The sequence below is a fragment of the Chenopodium album genome, chromosome 22 (genome assembly GCF_948465745.1).
Source record: "Chenopodium album chromosome 22, dcCheAlbu1.1, whole genome shotgun sequence".
Classification (NCBI taxonomy): Eukaryota; Viridiplantae; Streptophyta; class Magnoliopsida; order Caryophyllales; family Amaranthaceae; genus Chenopodium; species Chenopodium album.
The window spans coordinates 4,855,790-4,876,127 of record NC_137855.1 but is presented as its reverse complement, the minus strand read 5'-3'; the positions used below and the strand labels follow the sequence as shown (position 1 = coordinate 4,876,127).

Sequence of the window (20,338 nt, the reverse complement as noted above, 5' to 3'; positions counted from 1 at the left end):
ATTTTAACAAATTGCATTAAACTTATTTATGTATTAACAAACTATGTAATGTTATTTATCAATTACTACGTAAATATATCGCTTATAGTCAACACATATAATTATGTTAATTGAAATTGAAATTTCAAAGATTTTATAAAATAGAGGGTGATATTTTAAAGATTCAACAACAACAATAAAGTAGAATATAAGATTAAAACCAAAATGGTATCAATTATCCATCTGACATAGTCGTAATTCGCTTCATAGTTTTGGTATCAACCCGGAAGAGACTTTTGTCACATATAAAGATAAATATAAATTTTGTCATGATTTCGAATGACATATTGCGCATATGTTCAACTTTCAATTGTAATTGGTATAGTATCTTGTTTAATGAAAACAAAGTTGGTTGGTATTGCGGTGATTTCAGGTATAAGCTTGTTGATAAGTCAATGGATGACTTAACTATGACTCCAGGCATAATAGGACTCCCTATTCAAATAAAGTTTCTAGGAACAATAAGAGATGTAATGTTTGGTAGTGATGTTACTTGTATTATGGTAATTGAGAATTACGCACTTTTTAGTGTTCTGTTTCAATCTAATTTTCACATGCGTTACAAGTGTATTTTAATTACTGTGTCTGGACATCCAGATTTTTTTAATAGAGATTACTGCGGGTTAGAAAGAGGGATTTCGGGTAGGGGATTGTTGGTTCAGGGAAAGGGTTGGAACCGGCGTCGGAGAGAGGATTTGGGCGCGGCCAACGTCGGTGGGCAGGGAGTGGGGCGCGCCAGAGAAAGGGAAGTGGGTGACAACGGTGGCTGGTGCGAATGTTTTTTTTAAAAAAAAAATTTTAAATAATTGTTGATCATAATTTAAGTTTAATTAAGAGTTAATTAAGGTATTAAATGAATTTATTAAAAAAAATTATAATGTCAACCGGTCATTAAGGTTGGGTAAAATATCCTGTTTAAAGCGATACCCTTTAAAGGTTGTATTATTTAGAAATAATCAATAGTTTTACTTATTTTTGGCGGACCGCTTAATGGTTTTTGACAATTTTTCTTTAATCTAATACATGTAATTGATGCCGACGATTGAATGTAACTCGAGAAACAAAAATATCATATTTTTTTTTATATACAGACGTTGATGGATACAAAAAATTTCTACAATTTAGTATTATTATTCCTGCATGGTATAAATTTCTTCAAAAATATTGAAAAGAATTTAATAGGTATTTATTCTACTTTATTTTTTTTATAAGAGGTATTTATTTTACTTATTAAAGTGTGTGTGATTTTTATTTTTTTATTTTTTTTTATTTATTTTTTTTTTTGACAAAAGTTATTAAAGTTTTCTTATCCTACTTATTAAAGTCTATATATCATGCTTGATTAACCTCTGCCATTTCTTATATGCTTGATTAAAATTCTAACTTATGTTGATGACTACAAATTATTCTTTTTAAATCGTTGAAGTAATTTTGTAGAAAGAAATTTTATTTGATATATAACGAACTAGTTTAATCCCGTGCATTACACGGATTAAATAGATATTATTTGTTTAAAATAATTGTCAATATTCTTTATTCGGAAAAGTATATAACTATAATCTCATTAGTTAATTTTGAAAGATATACTATATTTGTTTAGTTTTAGAACTTAGGACGAAAAAATAGAGAAGAAATAATGATATCAAAAATAGTTTTGGTGATTTTCATAATAAATTAAGAGAGTTAAGCACACAATTAGGTACTCAATTCTTTAAAATTTCACCTTTTAGGTACTCAATTATTTTTACTTTGCTTTTGGGTACTGAGTTAAGAATTCAGGTGAAAAAAATTAAATCAACCAAAGAATTGAGTACCTTGGGTTAAAGAATTTAGTACCCTTGGTTAAGTATGTGGGCCCCACCCGATTAAAAAATTCGCTAGTCAACCCATTTTTTTTTCCTTTCTATTTCTTTATTCCCCTTTTTGCGAGTTAATTTTTTCCCTTTTCTGGAAATTTGCTGCGCACTCCACTGTCGAAGAACAACGACACCATAAGCTTTCTTTGTGCTCGAATCTGGTGAAAACGACACCAAAAGCCGCCATTTTTTTGAGGTAAGCTCAATTTCTCATCATTTATGTTGTGAATTTGATATAAATTTTGGATTTTTTGCCCATTTGATGATGTTTGTTGCGACTTAAGGTTTTCGAATTTTGGGGTTTTTTTTGAAGAAATTGATGATGTCGATTGGTTGTGGTTTTTGTGTTAAATTTGTTGCTTTGTTGTTGCTTTGTTGTTGGATTAAGGTAGTGTTGTTGTTGAATGTTTCTGGTTTTTTTTTTTTTTTCTACAAAATCTGGCAAAACCTTGCAGAAATTATGCCTAAATAACATGCTCAATGAACCTGTTTTGTTGCTGGTTAAGCTGCTGTTGTTGATGAACTTATGGTTGGGAGCAAGTCTTTTTCTGGTTCAATTGGTGCTTGTAAGGAAGAAGCTCATGCCATGTTTTTTGGCCTCAAATATGCGTATGATGCTGGGCTTAGGAGATTGAAGGCCTCTTCGGATTGTCTTCATCTAATCAACTTGCTGCTGTCTGTTTGATGTTCTAATCATGGCTAGTTTGTTTGATGTTTGTTGCTTTTCTTTTCAGTCTAGAACTTGTAATAAGGTAGATGTGGATGATATTCTAAGCAAAACTTTCCCTCAATTTGATTGAGGAGCAGCTGTGGATGGAGGACTGCCCATCTGTTTCTTTTAATCGATTGCTTGCAGGTTTACACTAAGAAAATTTTTTGATGAATTTTCTTGCTATTTTTGATGAATTTTCTGCCAGGTTCATGCCTCTTTAAATAGAGAAACCAACGGCTAGTTTCTTAGTCTAATTTAATACAATTTTTTTTATATAAATATTAATTTTTTAATCGGGTGGGGCCCACATACTTAACCAAGGGTACTAAATTCTTTAACCCAAGGTACTCAATTCTTTGGCTGATTTAATTTTTTTGGCCTGAATTCTTAACTCAGTACCCAAAAGCAAAGTAAAAATAATTGAGTACCTAAAAGGTGAAATTTTAAAGAATTGAGTATCTAATTGTGTGCTTAACTCAAATTAAGAAGTGTCCCTTAATGATGTCTCCCGTCAAAAAAAAAAAAAAAATGATGTCAGTAGGTTTTATTTTATTAATAGTTAATATATAGATTTGTTAAATTTGAATTCCTTCTATAGAATTATAATTAAAGTACGAATAATAATTTATTTTACTTTATTTTATATACGCGTAGTGTTTGCCTCTTCACTTATAACAATTAAAAAAAAAAAAAAAAAAAAAAAACTAGAAAACACAAAACAAAACACAATCCACACAAGCTGTACATGATTGACATGAATCGATTTGGAAGAAGGAAATCTTGCGACAATCAAATATAGAATATTATACTTGTATAATATGAAAGGACCTTTATTTAGTACTCGTAGTGGTAATTGGTAACGTTTATGTCATCAAAAAGAAAATGAAAATGAAAGTAATTGGTGATTGTTTTATGTGATGTGACGTGGCCATGAAAATCACGTATGTTTGTCTGTTAAATCATGCTGTAAACATGGTCTTTTTCATATGTTCAATTATTTGCTTATTACCGACCATGTCAATATAGGACTACACTTCTTTTATGAAAGGACAGTAACAAGCGACTGATTTTGCCAAACATATACGAGTATATATATACATGCTACAAGGTGACAAATTGACCTAGTGGAACGAATTATAGCAATTAGCAAATAGCTATTACAATTTAATTAAATTGTAATGTATTGCCTTTTCGTTTATTAAATGTATAAACTCTATTGTTAATTTCTCACTTGATTATTTTTATTCTTATATAGAGTACTAATTCTTAAACAAAAAATGACAAAATAGAATATGTGATAATACTGCGTACGACGTATTTTGTGTAATGCAAAAGTCAAAACGGATCAAATTAATAAGAAAACGAAAAAATAAAAATAAAAAATAAATAACAAAAGACATGGAATTGCATGGACACATCGAGAGTGAAATTATATGGACGAATTGAAGGAATTAGGTCAAAAAGCAAATACAATAATAATATATTACACCTATATATATATATATATATATATATATATATATATATATATACACACACACACTATATGATTTGGTTGTTCAAATCTATTGTAGCCCACTTATGAGTGTCCCACATTGGAAAAAGATGAGAGATAAATAATTTCACTTTATAAGGTAGAGGAGTTACTCCTACAGTCCTAGCTAGTATAGCCAATTGGTTTTACTATAGAAGCTCTTAAGCCTTGTTTGTGGACAAACTCTTCTCCTCCTTGTTCGGGTTGCCGAGGTCCATTTCATATTGTCTGAAAATTTCACATTATTGGTTGAACTACTACTTTTAATTTATTTAAAGTGCTACCAACTTACCAAATTTCGTGATACACAACAAGCTAGCATAGTAATATAGCACGTCACAGACCTTCTTCATTAATTAATAATAACTCGAATTAGCTGAAGTATTTGTGAATATTTATCTCCTTATTCGCTTTCATGGCATGGAGTTACGGTATTGTGATTAAAGCCTTTTTTTATCACTTGTATGATGGGAAATTTTTGTACTGTTAGTATTATGGATCATTTATGTTTTTTCCGATGAATTTAAGATAGCAAGTAGCAAGCAATGTATGTGTGATGCATGTCAACTCATGTTCTATGATTAAATTATATCCTTATCTATGATTCAATGCCGCCTCAATTCTCAAAACAAAATGCAATAAGCTCTTTTAGTTCAATTATATTGTATAATAACCTTAATTAATCCATTAACATACAACAACATAATTATAATTTTACGTATAACATTATATTTTTGTCAAAAAAAAAAAAAAAAAAAAAAAAAAAAAAAAAAAAAAGGAAAGAAAAAAAAAGAAAGAAATATTAATTCATCAACTTTGCGATATATCATACAGTACGTACATAAATATGAAATTGTTTGACTTTAAAAAAAAAAGTTAAAAAGGACATTAAATATGCTACACTACGCTATATTAGTGGCTTATCTTCTGCTCCTTTACTTGCACAATTTATGTGTGGATAATGTAGGCATTATTTTTTTTTTTTTTTTTTACATATATTATTATTTTTTATTAATCAAAATCGGGAAATAGTTGAAATAGTAATGAGCTAGCATTATTCATTTATTCATGTGTATATACAATTATACATTGCAAGTATAAGTTTTTTATCATGTGTTCTTAAATTATTAAATTAATATACAACTCTAAGATTTGTATGTGAATTCTTGATGAAAACATCTTCAAGATGTTAGATAACCTTTAAAATAATTCTTAAAAAATAGTATTAATTTAGAAACGCATGTTAAAATCACGTGTTAATCGGTATAATTAATGTGTATTTCAAGTTAATATTTCTACTTTTAGCTATCTTATTCAACGCCTCAATTGTTAGCTTTTGGCCTTGTTTGGTAATTGGCTTTTAGTTGGCTTTGGTTGGATTTTGGCTTTTGGCTTTTTCTTTTGGTCAAACAGCCAAAATACTTGTTTGGTAAATGGGTTTTCAGCTAGGTGAAAAAGCCGGCTTTTCTTCCAAAAACAAAAAGCTAGTGTTACTAGCTTTTTGGTTTTGGCTTTTGGCTTTTCATTAAAAAAATTACTTTTTATCCTTAATTATTAATTAATAATTAATAATTAATAATTATTAATAATTAATAATTATTAATAATTAATAATTATTAATTAATAGTTAATAATTAATAATTAATAATTAATAATTAGAAATTAATAATTAATAATTAATAATAATTAATAATTAATAATTAATAATTAATAATTAATACTTAATAATTAATATTTATTAATTAATAATTATTAATAATTAATAATTAGTAATTAATAATTACCAATCAATAATTAGTAATTAATAATTAATAATTAATAATTATCAACCAATAATTAGTAATTAATAATTGGTAATTAATTAATAATTAATTATTAATTATTAATTTTTAATTAGTAATTGATAATTGATAATTGATAATTAATAATCAGTAATTAATAATTAATAATTATTAATCTATAATTAATAATTAATAATCAGTAATTAATAATTAGTAATTAATAATTTATAAATAGTAATTAATACTCAATAATCAATAGTTAATAATTAATAATTAGTAATTAATAATTTATAAATAGTAATTAATAATCAATAATCAATAGTTAATAATTAATAATTAGTAATTAATAATTTATAAATAGTAATTAATAATCAATAATCAATAGTTAATAATTAATAATTAGTAATTAATAATTTATAAATAGTAATTAATAATCAATAATCAATAGTTAATAATTTATAATTAGTAATTCATAATCAATACTTATTAATTAATAATTTATAATTAGTAATTAGTAATAAAAAATTAGTAATTAATAATTTATAATTAGTAATTAATAATCTATTATTATTAATTAATAATTAATAATTATTATTTAATAATTAGTAAATTAGTAGTTATAAGTACTTAAAAATTAATAGTTAGTACTCCGTAATTAGTAATTATTAGTACTTAATTATTAATAACTAGTAATTAACAATTGTTAGTAATATGTAATTAATATTAAGTGCTTAATAATTAGTAATTAGTACTTAATAACTAGTAGTTTATAATTAATAATAAGTAATTATAAATTAGTAGTTAATATTTTGTATTAGTAATTAATAATTAATAATACTGATAATAAATGTATAAGAATACATAATAATGCCCTTTAAGGTTGTTTTGCATAGTTACAGCCAATATCTAACAGTTGATTTTACCAAACATGTTTACATACAATAAATAGTCAAACAGCCACTACAAACAGCCAATACTAACAGCCAGTCAAACAAGCCAAGTTAAACAGTCAGCAGCCAACAGCCAACAACCAATTGCCAAATAAGGCCTTTGTCTTTTATGTATTGATACTCTTAAATTAATTATATATATTTGTATAGACCACAACGAAGCATACGTTATACTCATCAGTAACGGTCTAATAGATAAATTATAATTTATAATCATAGATCCTAATTAATAAAAGAGACCATGTTTCTCGAAAACAATGCAAAATGAAGCTTATTCTTCCCTTCCTCTCATGTTGGTTTCCAAGTATTTAATGTGGTCGGCTTAGTATAGTTGTACATTATTTTGTAAATCATTTGATTAACTAAAAGTTGTTTTTTTTTTTTTAATAATTTGAGAAAAGCAAGTTGTATAATTTTGCATACTACGCAACCTACGCATGCATGTGCTTGCTTGTGTTCCCTTGTTGCCTTGTTGGGGTCTAGTAACTATTCAATTTCCTGTTTCAGTGTTCCTTGTTCATTATTGTTCAATTCATTGTTCTTATGCTTTCGTACCATTGTTTTTGTACGTATGTGTTCCTTGATTTATGGCTGTTTTATGCACTCTAAGTCTCGAATACCCCCACATATATGTAGTGTAGTTATGGTGGTATAATATGCGCCAATTAAATTGAATCAATTTATATAATCATATGCTTACATCCTCTCAATTCTAATACGACGAAGTATGTGTTTATATACTCAGTATAAATGGTCATGTACTCGATCTTGTTCAGAATGCGGCATTTATGTGTAATGTTCGCGCAACATGTCTACAAAATTAAGGTAGTTATATTTTGATCAATCAAATAATTAATGTTATACATACCGATAATAAACATATATGTTAAATTTTATACGGCTTTTTGAAAACCTAAGTAAGAATTAAGACAAAGAAGAATCATGTATTAGTCCGATCTAGCCAATTTTCACTTTTTGTTTGATTATGATTAAATGATATACTATACGAACATATACTTGTCTGGCCCATGATTTTACAAATGTTTAGATTTTTTGTAAGAAAATTGACAAGTCAAGTAATTAAAACCATAATTTCTCATAATTTTTGGTCCCTTAAATATATATTAGTGCTCATGTCAACATCCCAACATTATACGGCTAAGAGGAGGTTATCACATTGCTCGTTGGTTCCCCTTTTTGAAGCTTCATTTTGATCCATTGAATCAAATTAAATTCTATTCCCCTTAAAATCAGTTAATATATTTCAAATAATTATTCATTCCCATGTGCAATTTCTACAAACAGATATATTCGTATATGTAACGCAACTATGCCCTATTTTGTGATAACATCTAAAAATGGGTCTCCACTATTTTAGTGAAACATGAATGATTAATGAAGAGATAATATATTCGAACGAAGTTAAAAGTTATTCTATGTTTCATCATCTTTAATTTTGGTATGGTTGAGTAGAATCATGGTGAATTTGAGTACACATTTTCATTTTGTAAGTCATGGGACAAATATCAACCCACTACATATGTAGCTAACTACCTCGCATTTGGTCGCGCGCCTCAAACCATAATAAAAAATCTACCTCATGAACTCAAATTCATCTAATGTGTGTGTGTTTGACAATAGTTAACTACTCCGTAGTTTTAAGGTAGAGTTTAGTGATTAGACCTTTTAAACTCATTCGATCTGCTAATTTTAAACAATGTATTTTTTGTAAAATAAATAGGATGGCGAATATCCCTTACTAGGCCAACCTTGGCCTTAACTTTTTTATTTTTTTTTTCATGTAATAAGAATAATAAACTTATCAAATATTCAAATAAGGTATGACTGAAATTATAAGTCAAATTGTCAACACAAAAAAAAAGGTACTCTATTAATGTTTATATATTTTTTTATACGGTAAGATACGAAGGGCGTCCCTCCTATTACAGGAGAGGTGGGGTGAGGATCGATCCCAGATCACTCTAGAGATGAGCCATGGAGGGACTACTCCATGATCCTCATTAATGTTATTTACATATAATTATACAACCATAAAGGTATAGTTATATTCTTAACTTGTTAAAAAGGCAAAATAAAATGGATGGAGAAAGAATGAAAGTCATACGTAGGCGGCAGGGCACCACCGACAAATGGTAATTTGCATGCATATTGCTATTCTAAGCACGCACTATGTCTTTTATTTGCGTTTCCGTTTCCACATTGCTTTCGTAGTTAGTAAGCCCTTTTTTTGTTTACTATCTTTGTTCCTTTTTATTTTTTACATATTACTCCGTATATTTTAAACACTTGCGATGGCAGTTGTAGGTGTTTAACAAGTACGAGTAATATATAGACTAATAGATTATGCACTAAATGCTAAATCAACTTTTGGTATTTTTATGATAGTATTATGATGAAATTTTATACATCCATGGTTGGTGGATTATAATGACAATTATTAAATTAATTTATCTGCTAAGTTTTTCTATTCACCTTAAATCCTTAATAATTATTACTTCTATATCTTATCTGATCTTCTTTAATACTTTCCACTTTCATAATTCTTTATCTATTCGTACATAAATTCATACACATGCATAACTCACAATGATATTAGGACTTGTGAGTTGTGAAAATATAATTCGATCTACTTTATTACGTAGATGACTAAGCAAATTAAAATTAATTAGCTTATAATTATTTTATTAATTGCTAATTAATAAAAATGACATTTGTCAAACAACTAAATACGTAAATTACGTATGGAGAGCTAATTAATCAACTACTATCTACAACATAATGATTTATTTTTTTATTGTAGTTAGCAAGGTCCGATATAAATTGAATATTATTATGCTACTCCCTTCGTTTCATCATATGCCCTTGATTTAGATTATTTTATGTATCATGGACTAATTAAACTATCTAACACTACCTGCAGGCATAATTATCTTATTTTGAGTTGACGATAGTGAAAATGAACTGTTGCTGAAAGTTAATGTTAATATTGTATAAATTAAACCATCCCAAAAGTAGTTTATGAAGGTTAATTCTAATAAGTTACTAATAATTAGTACGAAGTAGTAGGTATTATAAAAAGGGAGATGATGTCCACTTTGTAGCAACTTCTTTTTCTTCTGGAATAAATCTCTCTTATTGCGATTGACAGCGATGAATTAGATTAATATATAATTATATTGTCATAGTCATGATGATTAAAACCATAGTTTAATACAAAAAAAATAAAAAAAAAAAGGTTGCTAAATATTCTGTCATTGATGAAAATGATCTTTTTGCTCCTACATTATTCATTTATTTAAGGCATATGGGGGCAAAGTTGTTAATTAATTATGCAGTTATGCTTAATAAAAAAAGCTAGGGTCCAAAATATAGAATCACTTTGACCACAAGAAAGCGACTTTTACTACCCTTATTTTATAGGGTACCCCCACATTCTTTACCCTTATTTGATAGTGGTCACTACAAAATTGAAGTTGGAATCCCATGTTGATTCTTTTTACCGCCTCCCTTTTAATTTGCAATTTTGAGGTATTATTTGTAAAATACGAGTATAAAATACTTTAATGTCGCAAATAATATGAAACGGATAGAGGGGTCTCTTATCTTCAACTTAAGTTCAGTTCAACTCAGTAAATCAGAACAGGTCCCTAATACATAGTATTCAATATCGAGTACTTCATAGTAATTAGAATATATCTATAAATCACACACTTAGAAAAAGAATATACTCCGTAACTTTTATAATGAAAGTACAAAGTATTTACTTTTCTACCAGCTTATGGAGAGAACAAAGTTGGAATCCCATGTTGATACTAAGTTACCTTTATATTCAGTAATTACCTAAAACTTTTAACTTTTTTGTTAATGACCAAATGGAAAAATGCCAAAGAGATAACCTGTAATAATTAGCTGTAACATTGATGATGATTAGCTGTGATTATGTGAATTTTACCACCATTTGCTTTTCTGATCAATGGGTTAGTGGCACTTTAAAAGTATTAAGTGGTCAAATCATTAGCAAATATACTAATCATATGCTTGACTTGAACGCTAGGGCAATAACATAACGTGCAACTTGCACCATGAAATTATAGTCTACTCGTGTGCCATAGCTTGATCCAATGAGTGAGCTTACACTCTGTATGTTTTTATGAAACTATTATATGCAACGGTTACATAAGCCATTAGTAAAATACCTACGAGTATTTTTTATTATTGAGTTTATGATTCTGATTCTTTATCCGAGATTAGTAGTTACCTATAAAAGTATAAAATTTATGTTAAATACTTCTATTATCTAATATATGCATTCACGAGCTAGCAATAGATAGTAGCTTAGAGATAAATAACATAAAAAAAAAATAAAAAAAAAAAACCCATATTTCTTAATTCAATAATGGATTATGACCTTCATATTCGAATAAGAGATTGTGTATGTTATCACTATTTATTTTTTTCATAATTAATATTCTAATATACATAGATTTAATTATTGCGATAATTAGAATTATAAAACAAGTAGACCACACGCATAATCAAAATAAACGAGCCTCCATATAACAATACTTGTAGCATATATTCTGTTGAATTTATATGGAATGGCTTAAAGTAAATTTACTAATATAGGCTCAAAAAGATTCCCATTGATCAATATAATAGATCATCAAACCAAAGTGGGGTAATAATTAAGAGTAGGGTTAACACATGAACACAAAAACATGCTTCAAAGAATAAAATGGAGAATTGAGAAACATTACATTTATTATTGAAGTGCTCAAGCTCTAAAAAAGATGAAAAAAGAAGATCACATAATCTGACAAAAGGAGCATTTTATAAATGTTTAAAGCTCTTCAAACTCTGGGACAAGAATATGGAGCCCATGCTACTATTTATGTGGATGCTACGTGGTATAATGTAGACAAATCAATCATTTTTTATTAAATTTTTGAAGATTTATTGAATGCTTTTTCTGGTATTAAGTAGGCCTCTTCCACAATTCATTGTCCTCATTAATTTTTCTTTTTTTTAAAAAAAATTAATCTATAAAATGAGAGTAATATTTCTGGACAAAAAAAATGTCTAGTACAGTACTAAAATTTAGTTGAAGGCAAGGAGATTAATCACATTTTTTTCCCCACATAAAAAAAACAGTTAAAGTTTCATTTTCAAATTCTAGTCGCATCAATATCACCATTGCCAATTTTATTTAGCCTCTCAATTTTATTTACTTTTTTTTCATTTTGAGATAAAGATATTCATTGATAAAAAATCGCACAAAAATTGATAAGTATGGTCATAATTTTTTTTCTATCTGATTTGATATGAACTTATTATCTTTTTGATAATATGTTACCTTATCATAATGTATAATTAGCGGTTTTATTCATCTTATCTTATCTAAACTTTTAAGATTATATTAATTGCCTATATTATAAGGTATTTTGTATCAAAAGAGTTGAATGAGATAATAAAGAGCTCGTAAATTAAAAGTGAGTGTAATAAAATCACCATTCGAGAACAAAATTTGCATCATACTCTAGGCCTCTCCAAATAGTATATAAATACTATATACGTAGGGCCGGTTCACTTCAGCTTAATTTCAATTCACTTCAGTTAAGCTCCAATCAGTTCAGTTTAGTTAAGCTCCAATCAGTTCAGTTGAGCTCTAATCTATTCAGTTCAGTTCCTAATTTCCTTCTCTCATACAGTAAAATATTCATCTCAGCTCAGTTCAGTACTGTCACCCGTAATATATATACACATATATCTTTTTTTTTTTTATATATACTTATACATATATAATTCATCTTTTATTTACTTTTAAGACAAAAACAAAAGATTATTAGAGTGATGTCATCATGCTAAGCTAAAATCTCACCTTCCATTCTCAATCTTAAATAAACTAAAATATATATATATATATATATATATATATATATATATATATATATATATATATATATATATATATATATATATATATATATATATATATATATATATATTTTTTTTTTTTTTTTTTGGGAAGTTACAAAAACAAAAAATCCACTCTCCTGAAACCACGAAACAGGCATTGAACCGCGAGAGAGAAAGTAAGAAAAGAAAGAAATCAATAAAAGGCCAAAATCCAAAAATTTATACTCCTACCCTTTAAAGCCATGAAACAGTAAAACCACACTCTTGCATTTTTCAGGGAGATTCCCTTAAAATTATCAACTACTACATCATAAAAAATTAATTACAAAAATCCCATCTGATTTCTTACAATTTTTTTTTATAAAAATCCCACAAAAAGTGTGTGTATGTAATTGTGAGTTCTTCCCTAAAACCAAGCAAAGATAAATTTCATTGATTTTGATTTTTTAAGATCTGGGTATAACAATTTTTGATTGTTTACCCAGATGAAGTTGTTAGTGAAAAAACCCCAGAAAAATGAGAAAAACGGCGACAATGGGGTGGTTTCCGTCGCCGGAGAATGTTCCTCCGGCGAGAATCACGGCGGAAGAACGGTGTTAGTTGGTGTGAGATTAGACCAACAGAGTAAAGAACTTCTTACGTGGGCTTTAATGAAGGTTGCTCAACCTGGAGATCTTGTTGTTGCTCTTCATGTTCTTCACTCTTCTACTGGTTTGTCTTCATTTTTGTTAAATTTTAATTTCTGGGTTTGTTGAATTATTTCATGGTGTTTAATTTAAGTGCATTTTTGTGATTTTTATTGATTTTTTTTGTTGATTTTTTTGTGGGTGATAGCAGAAGTTGAACAATCGACGCTTTTGTCATTGGTGAAGACTTTTGATTCGACGCTTGCTGTGTACGAAGGCTTCTGCAATTTAAAACAGGTTTAATTTTGTGTTTTTATTTACTTTTTTTTGGTGAATTTTTAGTGCATTTTTGTTGAATTTGAGGTTAATAATTCCGTTGAATTTTGTTGAAATTGAAATGGCTCGTGTAGTTTACTGTGGAATTTGCTGTTATTGTTTCATTTGCTCATTTAATTTTATTTATAATTAAAATGCTTAATGTGTACAGGAATAATTATTGTGTTGATTTTTTTTTTTTTTTTTTGAGCTTTAATGCTAAATTATTGGGAAATTTTAAAATTCACCCAAAATTAAAGGCTATTGATGAATGACTGTGATTTGTAAGACACATGCTTTGTAATTGTACTTGCATTTTGTAATTAATGAGAAGATTTTGGTTGGTGAAGTTAGGCTTCTTGGTTTATGATAGTTTGGTAGGTAAGGTTTGATTTGGGGTCAAGGGGTTTTGAATTTTGATTATGCTTTTAATTATTTTATTTAAGTGAAAATGCTTAATTTATGTGTATTTGATTGAAATGAATTGAATTGGTCAGGTTGATTTGAAGCTAAAGGTGTGTAGAGGATCATCTTTGAGGAAGATTTTAGTTCGAGAATCGAAAGGATTTGAAAGTGCTACATTAATTTTAGGAACTTGTAAAGCCCAACACATGATTCGCTCCCCAACATCAGTGGCTAAGTATTGTGCGAGGAAATTGTCGAACAATTATTCGGTTTTTGCTGTAGATAACGGAAAGATTGTTTATCGTAGAGAAGGTGGTAAGTTATTTGTATGTGGTTATTTGGCTACTGTTTCTTGGTTTAGCTATGTTGTTGCAGGATGTTCAGTGGCTCATTAGTTTAGTTACTTTTGCTTGTGATTATGTAGGAAATATTAAGACGTCCCGTTTGGTTTCTGGATCAAAAGTTGACAATGTAGAAGTGGATGATGATGGTAGTTCTTCCATTAAAAGTATGGAATCTGGTATGGAGGCTTGTGATGGTTTCGAAAAGATTAGCTCTGGGGCTAGAAGAAGTACCTTGATAAAGAGGTATTTTGCTTGTGGACCCATCTCTGCTTGGGCAGATTACGCCTGTGATGAAATGCTGGAGGAGTCATGTACAGTCGATAGAGAGGATAAGTCAATGGCTTTGGTGCCATATCAAGCAGCCAAAGCTTCTGATCCAAACTACGTTGTTAATCAAGAATTAAATGAGTTGAAACCTGGTTGGCAGTTGGTTCGACGGGTGTTTCTACCCAGGCATCATGAATCAGAAAAGGTTCCAAGCCGGAAAACATCCCTTGTTCGTCGTGTATTGAGAATTCCCGGGAAACATTCTTCAATGGCGGTTCACCCTGATAGAAAGAGACGCGAGTTTGCCCAAATGGATGATCATTCATCTGATTTGAGTGCAGAAAGTGGTGCAATTGTTCCAGTTGGAGATGCTGTAGCCTCTGTTCCTTCCTCCCCTATTAACGGATTTAAATATCTGGTCAAAGAACTAGAAGGACTTCTTGAGAAATACTCATCCACTTGTAGATTGTTTGCATACCAAGAGCTTGTGTCAGCCACATCGAATTTTGCACCTGGTATGTTCTTTCCTCTGGTTTCTTTAATTTTATGGCCTTTTGGTGATTGGATGTTGCTTGTTTTCTTATGATTTTGCTGCTCATTTGCAGAGAACATGGTTGGAAAAGGTGGTAGTAGCCAGGTTTACCGAGGGTGTCTTTCTGATGGGAAGGAGCTGGCTGTAAAAATATTGAAGCCATCAGAGGATGCGTTGCAGGAGTTCATTGCTGAAATCGAGATCATTACAACGATCAATTACAAAAACATCATATCCTTGGTTGGATTCTGCTTCGATGAAGTGAATTTAATCCTGGTCTATGATTTCTTGTCAAGAGGAAGCTTAGAAGAGAATCTTCATGGTATGCCAGAGAATTCGGTTTCCTTTTATCTGAATGTTGAATGGGCTGACTTTTGTTCCCTAACTGAGACACTATATTTCATAATAGGTAATGAGACTAGAGCTGGAGCATTTGGCTGGGAAGAGAGATACAAGGTTGCAGTAGGGGTGGCAGAGGCATTGGACTACATACACAACAGAGATTCGCAAACTGTGATTCATCGAGATGTTAAATCTTCAAATATTCTCCTTTCTGATGAATTTGAGCCCCAGGTGTGCTACAAATCAAGATCTAGTTTTGAATGCAATTTGAAGTTGTGTATATCAATTTAATTAGTAGTATCTAGATCTTACAATCTCTGGTATAATTACTAACACTTGCTTTGATTTGGTATTTCAGCTTGCAGATTTCGGACTTGCTACGTGGGCTTCTAGTGCATCTTCGCACTTGACTTCCTCAGATGTTGCAGGAACCTTTGGGTGTGTAACTTCATCTTTTCTGGTCTTCCTTCTCCCCACATTACTTGCCTAAAATTCCTAAACATCTAAACTGAGCAATGTTCCTTGCAATTTCTCATGTGGCAGATACCTGGCCCCGGAATACTTCATGCATGGCAAGGTGACTGACAAGATGGATGTTTATTCATTTGGTGTTGTACTTCTTGAGCTTCTTTCAGGAAGAAAGCCAATAGATAGCAGCAATCCAAAGGGCAAGGAGAGCCTCGTCATTTGGGTATGTCTCTCATCAATTGCGCTATATTGTCTCTTAGAAGCTTTATTATCATGAGCGCTCCTCATTATCTGAATGCCAATCTACAATATGTGCAGGCGAACTCAAAATTAAAAGACGAGAAGATCTCTCAGTTGCTAGATTCTAGATCAGGCAGCGATTATGACCATGAGCAGATTGAAAGAATGGTCTTGGCTGCCACCCTTTGCATAAGGCGTGAACCTCAAACACGGCCCCGTATAGGCAATGTAAGTCATTTCTCCTGCAGTTGAAGGCCTAGAAGCTCTACATATTGTTTGGTGCTGCCGTATTAATGCTTGTAAAACTCAACCAATTTGTGCATTATGTTCAGGTTTTGAAGTTGCTCCAAGGTGATACTGAAGTAATAAACTGGGCAAAGCAACAAGTGAGTAATTACCCTGAAGAATTTGAGGTTTTGGATGGTGAGACACCGCGCTCTGATATTCAATCCCATTTGAATGTGGCTTTACTTGATATTATCGAGGATGATGCTGCCTCTGTTAGTAGTACTGAGCCAAACATATCCCTGGAGGATTATCTGAAAGGGAGATGGAGCCGCACTTCAAGTTTTGATTAACTTATTATAATTTATGTTAGAATGTCGATCTTTGACAGGGCAGGAGGAACAAATTTTCTGTTTCTGTTTCTGTTCAGTGTTAATTCTCTCTGTGTATAGCTGTCTTCTTTTTGTTCCCTTTGTGATGTGCTAGGCTTTGGACGAGAGGATGTGTGCGCAAGTGATTTTGCCCTCCTCCTGGTCTAGTTTCCATCCCAAGTTCACATTCGTATGTTAATTAAAACATCGAATTTAACCCCCTGAAAAAAGGTAAAAAAGAATAATTGAATACAAGGTGCATGCTTGTATAGGAGCTGCATAAATCTTTGTATCTTATTGCTTGCTCCACCGGATTATCTGTTCTTGTAATTCTAATTGTGACATTAAACAGATGGATCATGGATGCATGATTTCTTCTCTATATCATCCACTTTCTACTGGCTGAAAATGGTGCATTTTGTGTGTGTGTGTGTGCGCGCGCGTGTGCATGTGTGTGTTTTGTTACTCGTATTTGTTACCATAACCATTGTTTATGTAATTCACAAGAAATTATACACCCATATCCGATATTGCCCATGTTGGACTCGTCTACCAGATTACCAAAACAATCTCAATATCTAGTTGTATCGCAGCTTGAGATCGAGTTCGACATACTACATGATATCTTGTGAATGATTATTGGACAAGATCCATTATATTGGGTGTGTTTGTAAAGAAAAACAATTAGTAGTGTCAAAATCTGAGTGACAATATTTGACAATCGACAGTTTTTCTTTAGAAAGGGTGTTTTTCATGTTTGGCTTGTTAAACTAACTGTAGGAGTCACATGGCTTGCCATTTACCTGGAATCTGGAATTGGTCAAGGTACAATGCACAGCTATGCAAGAGATGTCGTTTGTGTTCAATTATTGGGTGTCTTAAGTTTTGGGTCACCTTAACTCCATAAGTCTCTCACGTCTGAACCTCGTCAATAAAATGATTCTGTATATTGCACGGATTTTGTTATCATCAAATTCAACACTACTGTACTCCCCCTGTGTTTTCTAAATTGTTACACTTTGACCGATACATAGTTTTAAGCAATTTAATTGACTTAAATCCCTACCTTATAAAAAGTAGAAACATTCTCTTAGGAATAGTGTACTACCAATCATACCCTCAAAACTATGTACAAAGTTATGTACAAAATGTGTATTACTTTAACACCCTCATTAATATGTTTACTATCATTAATATATTTAATGTTTTTTTTTATCATTAAACATATCATCAATTAATTTTGTTTTTGTTAACAAATAATTTGTAATGATTTTTTTTAAAATAAAAAAATTCTAATGCTTTACACTTATATGATATTATTATTATTATTATTATTATTATTTAAAAAGAAAAAATTTGTATGTACAATGAAACGGTTTATTACCAAGTGATTGTTTATTTTTACTTTTTCATAGTTGCTCTTCTTATTTCTGCAAAGTCTCTTGACTCTTGCGAACTTTGATTTGGAATAAAATCTTACTAACTTATCATCCCCCCCCCCCCCAAAAAAAAAAAAAATCTTGTCGTTTTTTAATTGCAACTATTGTTAAGGTTTATTAGCTTTGTTTTGGTGTTTAGAGAGCCACAAGGGCGAATGATGAGAATCAGGACCGGGATTAGCTTTTTAAGTCTTGGACCGGGAGGGGAGCTCTAACCACTTGAGTTATCCCTCACTATGTGGTTTATTAGCTTTTTAAGTCTACATATAAACAACATCCATCATAGAATTTGAATGGGATTCATATATTAAATAGTTCGGTGATATTTGAGCAGGCGTATGTTATCAAGAGGTATAAAGAACTAAATATCCTAAAATCAAGGGAAATCGGTGGTAGAAAAAAATGGTATTAATTATGAAGAGAATCTAAGATGAAAAATATAACTAATTGGCTATTGCTTTAGTATTGATATAGATATTAGATGGCCGTCGTAGAACATTAAAGAACTTGTTTACATATTATTACTCCACATGACCAAAGCTCACAAAAAAATTCATTTGAAGAAAAACACGATAGAAATATTATACTAAGTACTATTGAAACATGCACAACAATTAAGAGTTCTAAACTAACAATGGCCGCTTAAAATATGAAAGGATGGAAAACAATCAAATATTATATAATAATAATAATTTTGATATAACACTATCAAATTTTTGAGGATTTAAAAAATAATTGTTTTAAAAGATTTTGGTGGCTTTCTTATAATTCTACAAATTCACCACATATGCACATAAATCAAATAGTCAGTATTAAAATTACTAGGTCTACCACCCTAACCAAAGGTGTAAATACACGCCAATACAACTTCTCCGCAAGAGCTAGCCCCTCAGCGCGCATTGCGCGCATAGGATACCCTAGTAAAATAAAAAGTAAGTGGGATAGTTGGAGTATTAAAAAATTGTAAAAGAAAGATAATGGGGTTAATAGTTTATTGAAAAATAATGAATGTGACTATGTGAGAGGAAAAATATAATAAAAAAGTAGTAGTGGAATTGGGTGGGGACCATGAGAGGAGAGAGATATAATATTTTAATGTAGCTTTTTGTCAAAAAAAAAATAAAAAGTGTAACACTTGTTAAAAAGGAAGTAGGACATTTGTTTTTAATATGTTATTAAAAAGCTATAGTTAAAAGTTAACATATGGATAATGAAAAAGTCAACGCCCGTCAATTATTAACCATTTGTGATGGATAATATTGTATCTATCAACTATCAACCTAGAGATGCATGCCCTACAAACTCGAAATCTTTTGCCATTGGATCCTAAAACCTCTCAAATTGGTTCGATTGCATGTACTAACCATCCGTGTTGGAAAATCACGATTCGGGGTTCTTTCCATGGACCCCACAACACCTCTTGAGTCCATTTGGATGATTGGAATTATCCACACTGTCGACATTCTAGACGTTTATAACTTACGCCTCCCTTGATCAACTCAAGACCAATACGTGCATTGTCCGAATAATGGTCATATGTGGTTCTAAACAAAATTATTTGGCCTCGAGATGCATATTCTACAATCTAAAATTTTCGACATGGCCCCATGACCTCTGAAATTGGTCAGATATCGTGTACACTTAGTTATGGACAATTTTGGACTATTACCGAACCTTGAACCATGATACTTTGAGAGTCCATGTATAAATGAAATCATACACTTTGTCTTAAACCATCAATTTTTTTTGTTTAACAACTTACATCTCCCTTGATTAACTCAAGACCACCACGCGCCCCCCTTGATTAACTCAAGGCTATCATGCGCCTTGATCCGAATAATAATCATATGTGGTTCCAAACAATATTATATGACCTCTCTGTAATCTTGAAACTGAGACTTTTCATGACTCAAAGAAACAAGGTCAAAACTCTTTCTCAAAACCGTGGATTATAG

General features: G+C 30.3%; 1 protein-coding gene across 3 annotated transcripts; it reads left to right on the top strand.

Moving 5' to 3' along the window:
• Positions 1-12,936: 12,936 nt before the first annotated feature.
• LOC145604597 (protein kinase STUNTED-like) lies at positions 12,937-17,353 on the top strand. 3 transcript variants are annotated; one of them, XM_081660496.1, is made up of 10 exons: positions 12,937-13,520; positions 13,647-13,732; positions 14,248-14,470; positions 14,580-15,281; positions 15,372-15,620; positions 15,708-15,871; positions 15,999-16,078; positions 16,184-16,331; positions 16,427-16,576; positions 16,681-17,353. In XM_081660496.1, exons 1-10 carry the CDS (start codon positions 13,295-13,297, stop codon positions 16,924-16,926), a joined length of 2,274 nt encoding a protein of 757 aa, XP_081516622.1. In that variant the 5' UTR covers positions 12,937-13,294; the 3' UTR covers positions 16,927-17,353. The 3 variants fall into 3 exon arrangements, with proteins under 3 accessions (XP_081516622.1, XP_081516623.1, XP_081516620.1); XM_081660497.1 differs by having other exon boundaries at positions 13,644-13,732; positions 14,248-14,467; XM_081660494.1 differs by having other exon boundaries at positions 13,644-13,732.
• Positions 17,354-20,338: the final 2,985 nt, after the last annotated feature.

Coding starts and splice junctions, on each gene's coding strand:
- LOC145604597 (XM_081660494.1), top strand. CDS start 13,295: ATGAAGTTGTTAGTGAAAAAACCCCAGAAAAATGAGAAAAACGGCGAC. Junction 16,332..16,426: donor AGGAGAGCCTCGTCATTTGG/GTATGTCTCTCA, acceptor CAATATGTGCAG/GCGAACTCAAAATTAAAAGA. Junction 16,577..16,680: donor CACGGCCCCGTATAGGCAAT/GTAAGTCATTTC, acceptor CATTATGTTCAG/GTTTTGAAGTTGCTCCAAGG.